Source organism: Stegastes partitus, unplaced genomic scaffold (assembly GCF_000690725.1).
Source record: "Stegastes partitus isolate 25-593 unplaced genomic scaffold, Stegastes_partitus-1.0.2 Scaffold579, whole genome shotgun sequence".
NCBI lineage: Eukaryota > Metazoa > Chordata > Actinopteri > Pomacentridae > Stegastes > Stegastes partitus.
The window spans coordinates 60208-71390 of record NW_007578310.1 but is presented as its reverse complement, the minus strand read 5'-3'; the positions used below and the strand labels follow the sequence as shown (position 1 = coordinate 71390).

The following is an 11183-nucleotide window of genomic DNA, read 5'->3' as shown; positions in this document are numbered from 1 at the left end:
TTTTCATTTAGAAGGATGTATTACCACTTGGTATTTAATCTAACCTGATAGAATGACAGTGAAATATCTTGTCTTTTGCTTTCTGTAACTACCTCTTGATATATTTCTCCCTTCCTCCTCTTCCCCTCACAGATGTACATAGCCTTGATTTCCGCCCATGCACTGGGCCTCAGCGGTATGCACTTCTTCACCTGTATTAAAGTCCAGTGGAGCGGTAAGACCTCTCTGTCTTGCAACATTGATTATATTATGAGTTTGAGTCAAAAGTACACATGTGCGATGTCAAACAAGTGCAGATTGAGAATTATACAGCTGTTTATACAAGTGGTCGAAACTGCTTAGATAGATGAAGAGAAACAAACAGAGCGGAAAGAGCGAGAGGAGATTTTTATCTTGTTGTCAGGTCGTTGGAGTGGTGCAGCACAATCCTCATATAGTCATTGATCTTCTCCTACTTCAGTGTCGGTCTCTTTGTAGGAAGAACCAGAAAAATGAAGATAATATTTCATTCTTAAAAATCCAGCCTCAGCTGCGCTCTACAGGAGGATGCTCTGACCTAGCAAGGAAATACATTCTAGCAGGTCATGGCCCTTTCATTGAGAATCACTGCAGTACAAAGAGCTATTGCATCAGAGGAATACAAGGGAATTCACACGCTTGATTATTAGCTCCCACAACTTCATAGGACTTGAACAGATAACATTTCAGAAGGTCTTTCAGAAGGTCTTTATTGGCCCACTTTTCAGGATTTTACCCAGTGGCCTATTATGTCTTTTTAACCCTCAAAGGGAAGAAATATAAACCTTTGGGATCTGTCCTCTTCAAAATGCATTTTTTAGTGAAGTTGATTGTTTTATTTGAGGTTTCAGTCATTTGCTCGCTGCGAACTAAAAGCTGTGAATGTCTTCCTCCCTTCCAGAGTGCAGCGAATTCTCTCCAGGGGTGTCTGTGCTGCTGCTGATTTTCCTCTGTCTCGAAGCCATCCTCTTCCTCACTTTCACAGCTGTAATGTTTGGTACGCAGATCCACTCCATCTGCAACGATGAGACGGTCAGTATCCACTGCGTTACACGGGCTTTGTTCCTCTGAGTGTGTGTGTGTGTGTGGCATGGGGAGTCACTGTTAGAAAAAGATGATAGCAGTGGGACTTCTGTCTTAATAAATGCTTTTGACTGTGCAAGTATATAGAATAAATAATCAGTTTAATGTAATGAGGTTTATCTAATTATGCTTCTTAGCAATGAGCCAAAGCAAACTTATATTTGAGTGATAAATCCCTTATTTACAAATGGGTTTGAATGTCTTGCAGGAGATTGAACGTCTTAAAAATGAGAAGCCAACATGGGAACGTCGCATGAGATGGGACGGAATGAAAGCTGTATTTGGAGGTCCACCTTCTCTGCTGTGGTGCAATCCGTTCACGGGCCTGCGTCTGCGGCGTTTGATGCTGTTGACCCACGGTCGCCGTGCCGGGTCTGAGTTTTCTGTCTGAGAAGCAGGGCAGACTGATGCAACTCACCAAGACTTGACCGTGCCGAAAGCAAGATTTCTTGTATGCCCTCTTTGGCTGCGGCTGAGATGGACCTCTTTTCCCTGAGGCTGCCCTTCTTGAGTGGGTGACACGGAGACATGCTGCTGCAGTGGGACCCCAGTGCATCACAACCGCCACTGAAAGTTTGTATTGTCACTTTCACATGCTGATGTAGACCCAACACCTTTGGCGTTGGTCTGCACAAGTATGCTGAACAACTGGAATATTTTTTTTTTTTGACATGAGCAGCTTTTCGGTTTGTTTTGTGTGTTTTTACATAAAGCATGCAGTATGTAACTCAAATGACTCTTTTACTCCTGACCATATAAGGTGCTGTTCAAAGTCAACTCATGCACCTTTAATACACAATTAGAGCAGTTTCTTTTCTTTGCTGCAGACATGACATTCAAGAATTGTCTTTGAGTTTTTTTTTTGAGGGAGGATCAGCAACATATCTTTCATCATCACTGGACCCAGACAAGTGGAATCGAGATTGGGAAATGCTTGAAAGCGCTTTTATTGGACCCAGACAAGGGAATCACAGTAAAGGACATGCACACATGACACTTGAAAAGAGCCTGGATATGGAGCACAGTGAACATCAGAGATTGAACTGTGCCGTCTCAATTTGCATGTATAACAGCTCAATCAGTCAGCATCTCAGCCTGGAAAAATAGGCTTTCATCATCTTCAAATTAATGAACAGGCTACTGTGAACACAAGCCTCATTCTTATTCAAGAAGACTGAGTGGCATTTCCAATCCATTCTTCTCCTTTGTCATGGTTTCTCCTTCCGTGGCTGAAATGATTGATTCTTTAGGTTACTCAGGCCAGTAGAAATTAATTTTCCCTTTTTTTTTTCTTTTTCAAAATAACTGCTGAAGCTCCATCACCGTGACCACTCCTCAACAGCTGACCGTATGACTCACTGGAGATGAGTGCTGTTACTCTGAGTCTCCATTTGGACAAAAAAATAAATAAAATAGACAGTTTTGTAGTAATTGTATGTGTTTATAAATTTGCCATTCCGCCACTCCTACATGCTGCTCAACATCTCTAGAACAGTTGGTGACTGCCAGACCACTGATGTGATATGGGTTGGAGACGGAGTGTTAACAGAATTGTTTTACTCAGTTTTTTCCTCTATGTGGAGAACTGGAGCCTACTTCTGTGTGTAGTAGTATGTAAGAACAGTTGGATTAGACATAATAGCATTTAAACCCCAGAAAAACACCCTTACAAACTCTCCAGACAGAGCCAAGTCTGAGACGTGGTCACTTTGCATGCTCCTCGGCCAACCATGTGGTGCACAGCGTTTTGAAAAGGAGGACTTGAAACACTCGCACAACCTCCTTTTGGCTCATTGTGAGCTCATTGGGATCTGCAGAGCCAAGCTCCATTGTGAAGTCAGCCTGTAGATTTACAAAGGAAATGCTTTGCTTAAAAAAAAAAAAAACAAAAGGCTGAGGTACCAGGCTCATTATACAAGCTTTAATACTGAACAAAGTCTCGGGGAGCTCAGCAGATGCTTGCCAGGCCTTTTCCTACTTTCCACTCCAGAGAGGCCTGTAAACATCGAGGTGCAGGATAGTAGCAGACACTTTCCCGGGTGTTACTAGAACACTTATCCATGCCTTTGAAATCATTCAGTCAAGTGAATTTATCAGCTTGAAAGATATTGTAATTTTTTTTTTTTTTGCCATATTTATGAAAGTGTCCATTTTGTGACCACTTGTCTCCTTTTTTTATTTTTTTTCTGCATAGTTAATGAGCCTGTTAGCACTGGATGAATGTGGCTTTTTGAATCTGTGGTTCAGGATTTAAAGTCAAGTCCTGACTTACAGGCCGGTATTGTCAAAGTATTATCAAATCTAGACTTTCAAAGTCTCTTTTTCTTGCTTGTTGAACAGTATACTGCTGTTTGTTCTCATCTGTGGTTGTCAGAAGGAACTCTATCTCCACTGTTTACACTAAATGATGACACCTGATGCTCTATGGTGATAATGTTTTAGGAAATATGCTGTCATTAGAATGTAAAATGTGTCTATTTTGGGACTAAGGGTCAAGGTACTGAAAGCTAACTGATATCAGGGGAATTTATTAAGGGTCTCATTTCTTATTTTATTTTTGCTGGACTGCCTAACTTCAGCAACAGTTTTCTGGTTATTAAATGTCAGGAGAACATGACTTTCCTATTAAAATGTTGTCATACTTTCTCCATATTCAGCACATTCACCCATTATTTTAACATGCCCAGTGAAGATGAGTAAAGTTCAACCAAACACACGTCCTTTGAAATTATTTGCACATGTAGAAATGGAAGACGGTTTGTAGAAGATTAGCCAGAAAACGGCGTGAAAATCCGGCTCTTTAGTTGTACAGGTGCACAAGTGTGTTCCCAATCAGGCAACAGCTGTTATTAAAATAGTCGCAGGTATTAGAGGCAAAATTACATCCAAAGCTAGTGAACTGCCAAGAGTGCAAAAAAAATGTCATCCGAATACAAGCAAATAAACAGCGCGAGAGTAACAGGACTAATACAGTGCTAAACTTTAACTTGTATTTATATTAGGTAGATAAACATCAGATCTAATACAGGTTGACAAATACCGCTGTGCTGACTGGCTATAAATGTCTCTTATTGGGTTTGGACACAAGTGTTTGATGCATACCAGTGTTGAACGATAGGACAGTCCGGTTTCATGACCAAACTCAGATGCTGTGATTTTAATGTATTAAAATAAGCTTCTGTTACAGGGTGTGTAGTTTTACATTCATGTTCAGCAATAGAATCACTGAATGGTATTTTTTTGATGGATTATTCTTCGTGTCTCTACATTCTGCTGTATGACGTACAAAGCTACAATCACTGTGGAGAGATGTTAAACTGTGGAACGATGTGCAAAGTTGTGTACACCAACACTATTTTGTTAAACCTTTTTCCCTCACACTAGTTGGCAGGTAAAGAGGATTTATGCAGAGAATCTAGGATAAAGAGCATTTTGTGATGTATATTGATGATTCTTAACAGGATGGATGTTTGATCACAGATTTACCATTTAACATGACCATGGACAGTTGAGAAAGATTTCATTTCCTACTCTCCCGAGAGAATGTTTCTTCATGAACAAAAGTACTTCAGCTTTATAAACAAAGTATAAAGGTTACTATTAACAATATATAAATGGAATGTTTTATTCAAGTTTTTTTTTTTTTTTAAATTAATGTGTCATAATCTGATAATGTCATATCGTTAATGTCATCCTTTTACATAATAAAGTTGATTAAATTAAAGATGGAAATTGTTATTGTCTCTCATGCACAGTTGCTTTTCAATATGCTGGATAACCGACAATGTCGGTTTTTATATTGGAATAAAATGCTGGAGATCTGCTAGAAGCAAAAAAGAACAGGTAGGTGGTGGTTTGGAGATGGGTTTGGTGTGAATGTTAGTTTGGCTAGGCTTGGAATTGAAATACAACAAAATGCTATACTACTGTGGAATAGTAAAAGATCTGCACTTGTGTAGTGCTTTTCTACCTTAGTGTTACTCAAAGTGCTTTACAATGTGTTTCTCATTCACCTATTTACACACCAATGACAACAGAGCTGCCAATCAAGGTGCTTGTTTGCCATCAGGAGCAACTTTAGGTTCACACTTTTTATTTCCCTCTATCCCCTCTATTCCTGCTATTCCATTCCCCCCTCAAGGTATTCTAGAGAGAAATGTGCTGTCCAGTGTCAGAAAGCTTGGTCTCAGTTGCAGGTCAGGGATCTTGCAACAGGATAATGACCCAAAACACAGCTAAAAACAGTCAAGAATGGCTAAGAGGAAAACATTGGACTATTCTGAAGTGGCCTTCTATGAGCCCTGATCTAAATGCTATTAAACATCTGTGGAAGAAGCTGAAACATGCCGTCTGGAGAAGGCACCCTTCAAGCCTGAGACAACTGGAGGAGTCTGCTCATGAGGAGTGGGCCAGAATACCTGCTGAGAGCAGCAGAAGTCTCACTGACGATTACAGAAATTGTTTGATTGCAGTGATTGCCTCAAAAGGTTGTGCAACAAAATATTAAGTTAAGGGTACCATCGTTTTTGTCCAGGCCTGTTTCATGAGTTTATTTTTTTTAAATAATTCTGTTAAACCTCGGTTCAAAAGCAATGTCTGATTTTCATTGGTTAATTTTCATAGATTTTTTATTGATTATTACTTTTGTCAGATTCAAGTTATTTCTGTGACCATTGTGAGTTTTTCTTTCATTAACCGAGGGGTACCAACAATTTTGTCCACGTGTGTATACATGTGTATGCATAAACACAGTAACAATCATAATGATCGGAATGATAATTCTTACAAAGAAAAAAAAGGGAGAGGAGGTGAAAGGAATGGGAGGTCCCATCTACGCAGTCTGTCTGTTTAAAATGTCTGAAGCGTCTGTCTTTTCTACCTGATCCAGATGCCAAGTGGTGTAAAATTTAAAAGCACAGCCTCTTGTAGCATAACAGATTTTCTCTAACATTAGCTGATGCATGAGATCTCTGATCCAAAGGTTGACAGTTGGAGGTAATGTTTCTTTCCACTTCAGCATCACAAGCTTCCTTGCTAAGAGTGTAGCAAAGGCTGTGATGCCTTTACCACAAGTATTAAGATAGACATCCTGTGTTGTGCCAAATATTGCTATAAAAACATTGGGTTTTGTAGATATTCCTAACACGTTAGAGAAAAACTTAAATATAGCCTGCCAAAAATCTGTTAATTCTGGGCAGAACCAAAACATATGTGATAATGTGGCTGGAGTTGTTCCACAGCAGTAACAGCTTGGGTTGATATTTGGTGTACATTGTCTTGCTTTAGACCAACTTTAAACTGTATTACTTTATGTTTTAGACAGACTGAGGTTCACAACACTTTGACATCAGAGGACTGAACCTCTAACTTTGCGATTAATGGACACTTTGCCACCTAAACTGGAGCTCCCCTCAGGAAATGTGGTAGTAATTTCACTTCTAACCAAATCAGTAACAAAAGACATAACTTTGTATTGGATGTTTTTCAGTCTTCAGCCCATCATCTTTCAGAATCACTTCCCAGTCACAGACTGACTGTCCAGATAGGCGTGGAATAACACAAAATGTACATGAAAATGTAAATGTAGCAGCAATTTCAACACTGAAATTTTCAAATTAAAACCCGAACTGTGAGCGTCAGAGCTGCAATGTCAGTGAATTGATTAGTAGTCAACGATTAAATTAATCACCAGCTATATTATGAATCGATTAATATGTGTAACTCTTTGCAGAAATAAAGTCCCAACTTTAGCCCAAGATAAAATCCTCAATCGCCTCGTTTAGTCAGGCTTTGGAAACCACTGATCAACGTTTTTATTTTTTTTAATTTTTGGCATTTTATGGAACAAATAGCCAATCAGTTAATCGAGAAAATAATTAACAAAACAATCAACAATATAAATAAAGATTAATTGCAGTCCTTGTGTTATTAGAGCAATATGAAGGTAACTCTAAAAGTTTAAAATTAGTGTTATAAAATTGGAAATGCTCCTTACAAGTCATATTCCCTCCAGTCCAGTATGTGGCAGCACAACGTTGTCCGTTAGTGTGACGGCTTCCTATGATGCTAATAATTCCCTAAATTCAGACTGTCAGGCAGCACTTCCGCTAAATCCTTACGTAAACGTCGTCACCTTATTATGGACTGGCAATTCCGAGCTATGCTTAGTCCTTTGCTGAAGCCATCGCAACGTATTTTTTAAAGTATGTTCTACGTTTTTGAGCCGTTACTCTTTGCGTGGTGCTACACAACTGGAACGAATCGCTGCCTGAAAGGTTACACGGAGGAAATATTAGCCCCTTGTTCCCTTTCAGCCTTAAACTTTTCCCCGCTTCACTCCTTCAGTAGCTTCCGTTAAACATGGCGGCGAAAGATGCTGTAAACAACGACAAAAGTGATGTCGAGTCTATCGTCAACCGGTGGCTGGTCGACTATTATGTGTTTCGGGCGATGGACATGTTTAAAAAGGAGGATTACGAGGGTTTCTGCGGCGTTAGAGACGTACTTAAAAGTAAGCATCAACCCTCTTCACTAGTTTTTCGCTTCTTGCCTGCTAAGCTAGGTTACACTCCGTCTAGCTAGTATGTTGTGTATATATTACGTAGTATAGTTTATACTGGTGAATTTACCACATGTCTAAAAGTGCTCTGTATCTGCCACAACAATGTCGGGCTGTTGAGCATTGCAGGCTTCAAAATAAAAGTTTTCAGGCATCCAATTTAAGTATGAATAGTTTGTTTACTTATAAGTGTTACTAAGTAGGCTGTACATCTTAAGCAAGTGTCTGATTACAGTACAAACCACTTGAGGACCACAGAGGTTGCGTTTAACTGGAAGTCTGGTCGATATATGGACTCCATTAACCGGATTTTTATCATGTTTGTTTATGTCATGTCACACTAAAGAGGAAAAACATGAAGTGTTATAGGGTATAACAGTTTTCACACAGGTATTCTGCAACAGGGGGAGATTTCTTTTACATTTTTTAAAATATGCATTCTGTAGTCTTGTCATTACTGAATCTTAAAAAATCTTCATTTTTATTACTAATAATAAGTTGCCTCCATTATTTTCTAACAAATAAATACTGGAGTGGAGCCTTCGTGCAATATCATTCATCAGAGCTTAAAATCAGTTTCCCTCCCGGTCACATTTGATCAAATGTATAGAAGTGATGATCACAGAGTGTAGAGGCAGCTATGATCGAGAATTATTTAGGCTACCTACTGTATGGATATATGTGCTTGGGGAAAATGACAAGCTTCTTCGTTATTTCATCGCAGGTGTCTTGGAACGTCCTGTGGAGCTCACTGATGTCATGCCAACAAAGATTCGAGTCTTGGAGCTTCTCTCTCGAATAAATGAGGGTGAAAAACTTGGTGAGCTCAACATTAACGCCTCCATTCACATCTCAGTGCCTTTATGACAGTTTTCTAAATTTAGCTGCATCTTTGTGTACAATTTATTTGGTTTACAAATGTTAGAATATGCTAAGATTAGCTCTCTGCAGAGATGCAGGAGTGTGATATTTATGGGCCTACCAGTAAATAAAATGCCCTGTTAAAATGGGAGTGTAACTATTTGCATGAAGGACAGTCTGATTTTCTTGGTAATGTCACAGTTTGACACATTCTCAATCCAGCGTGAATATATAATGTGTGATAATATGTGAACAATTTTAATGAAACTGTAGTGTTTTGCTCTATTTCACATACAAGGTGTGTCAGAAAAGTTTCAGGACTGGTGTCACAAAAGATATATTTCAAATCCAGACTACAAACTACAAGTCTTCCCCTTCCAAGTAATCCCCCTGGAGTCTAACACACTTCCCCAGCCTTCTGTGCCACGCCGCCATGCACTCCTGGAAGGATTCTTCCACGATCCTCCACAGCTCTGTCGTCACAGCCATCTTGATGTCGTCCACGTCTTCAAAACGGGTCCCCTTGATGACCCCCTTGAGCTTGGGGAAGAGGAAACAATCACACAGAGCCAGGTGGGGTGAGTAGGGAGGTTGCTCCAGCACCGTGATGGTCTTCTCAGCCAGGATCTGTGGAATGGTCAAGGCATTGTGAGCAGGCACGTTGTTATGGTGAAGCAGCCACGACTTGTCCTGCCACAACTCTCGCCTCTTCTGGCGCACTGAACAAAGCAAACACCGCAGGATCTCTTTGTAGACGTGCTGGTTGATTGTCTGAAGGGGAAAACTCGTAGTTTCGAGTTTGGGTTTGAAATACTTCTATTGTGACACCAGTCTTGGAACTTTTCTGGCACACCTCGTACATTACAAATAACAGAAACACCAAAAACCCAATTTCCAGTTTTCGCTATATCAGTGGTTGAACATACATCTAATCCTATTAGCACAGTGTGACTCAACATTACAATGAATATTGCTTTGTCTCTAATAACAGACCTGTCATTCGAATCCGATCCGTCAGTAACTCCTCTGGAATCAGCCTTAGTATTGCTGAAAAAAATGAACCAGGAATGCAGCATCCCGCCACAGGATTTTGACAATGTGAAGGCATCAATTACAGAGATGGTAAACTTTTTTTTGTTGTTTTTTTTTCATACACACATTTCTTCCAGTACGTTGACTTACATAAAGACGTGTCTTGGTTAAATCAGAGCTGCTGTTTAAATTGTGACGCACACACACACACACACACACACACACACAGACACACACAGACACACATACATGATGAGTGCTCGTGTGTGAATCAGATTTGACTCAACTAATTATTTACTCCTGTCTTTAGATTGTGGGGATTTTCATTAAGAACAACAAATTTGACAAAGCACAAGAGATGCTCAACAAGCACTTTCCCAGAAAAGTGTCTGGCAAGGTGAGATTACCGTGTGTATGTTGTGTTCACTGCATCAACTTCATAATTTCAGTCATTAAAATCAACATTCATTTGCTTTCTCTTAGTAGCTACATTCACATTGATGGTTGTATCTTTGACTACTCCTCTGGATGAAATCGGTGCAGTTCAAGTAAATTGGGTAGCTTTCTGACATAGTTTTGTTTTTTCAGTACAGACCATAAGGTCTCAATGGGGTTCAGGTCAGGACTTTGGGAATTCCATACTCAAATCCTAGCTCTAGACTGATTTAGCCATTTCTTTACCATTTTTGATGTGTGTTTGGGTTCATTGTCTTATTGAAACACTTAACTGCGTCTAAGACCCAACCTTCTGGCTGCTGATTTTAAGTTTTCCTAAAGCATGTGGAGGTAATCCTCCTTTTTCAATATTGCACCCGAACTGCCCCTCAGCTTGTTACTACCACCATCTACAAGTTGTTCTAAATATGTATCTTTGATACACAGAGATGAGCTGCTCTGGCTTTATTCCATCACTGCAACTCAGCATTGATGGATTGTATATCAGGGGTAACAATGTAATTCTACACATCTTTGTAGAAAGTAATGTTATACATTTATTCAGTTAAGTCAATCCTTCTGAAACTATGCAGTCAAATGTGAAGACTTTCCTGTACAAGTATATAAAGTGCTACTTCCAAATAGCAGATGCAGCACCTGTTGATGCTTTTAATGACATCTTCACAACAAGTGATGCAAAAACAACCCGAACCCACGAGACATTTCTGAACTTGTTTGTTGGTAGTTGTCTTTAATGGCGTGTGCAATTCCAATTACCATAATGTAAATAAAATCCCACTATTATTAGATGGATTAAATTCTCTCTTATATAGTCATTAAACCACAAAGTTTGCTAGTTTTCATTTACTGTCACATATTAATATGTTTCACAATGTCAGATATAATTTGTCATATTGCATTAAGCCATTTTATTACATTTTGGAGAATGTGTTAAAATGATGCATTCTTCAGCTTGTTAACAAATTTAAGCATGTTTGACTTCATGCTTTTGTACCTAACGTTACTGAACAGTTGTGTTCTCTGCAGAAAGCTATATTCATGGATCTCATCCGTCAGAAGCGTAAAATCCATGAAGTCATCGAGCAAATGAACTTCCAACGGTTCCGGGAGGAGATGCTGGCTTTTTGCCAGAAGCTCTGTCAGTTCACTGTTCCCTTTCTCCACAAGGTATGCA

The 11183-nt window shown here is 39.4% G+C and overlaps 2 protein-coding genes across 4 annotated transcripts in view; both read left to right on the top strand.

Moving 5' to 3' along the window:
* The window catches only part of zdhhc7 (zDHHC palmitoyltransferase 7), a 14081-nt gene extending 9256 nt beyond the window's left edge, over positions 1 to 4825 (top strand). Inside the window, exons 6-8 of the mRNA XM_008288891.1 lie at positions 133 to 214; positions 920 to 1050; positions 1310 to 4825. Of these exons, the coding sequence (XP_008287113.1) occupies positions 133 to 214; positions 920 to 1050; positions 1310 to 1492 (396 nt within the window). The 3' untranslated portion in view covers positions 1493 to 4825. The remainder of the gene's footprint in view (positions 1 to 132; positions 215 to 919; positions 1051 to 1309) is intronic.
* Positions 4826 to 7296: 2471 nt separating this feature from the next.
* Positions 7297 to 11183, top strand: part of terfa (telomeric repeat binding factor a) — a 7624-nt gene continuing 3737 nt past the window's right edge. Inside the window, exons 1-5 of one of the 3 annotated variants that reach the window (XM_008288890.1) lie at positions 7297 to 7612; positions 8385 to 8480; positions 9513 to 9643; positions 9864 to 9950; positions 11036 to 11176. In XM_008288890.1, the coding sequence (XP_008287112.1) occupies positions 7462 to 7612; positions 8385 to 8480; positions 9513 to 9643; positions 9864 to 9950; positions 11036 to 11176 (606 nt within the window). In that variant the 5' untranslated portion in view covers positions 7297 to 7461. The remainder of the gene's footprint in view (positions 7613 to 8384; positions 8481 to 9512; positions 9644 to 9863; positions 9951 to 11035; positions 11177 to 11183) is intronic. The other 2 variants (XM_008288889.1, XM_008288888.1) reach the window with 2 other exon arrangements.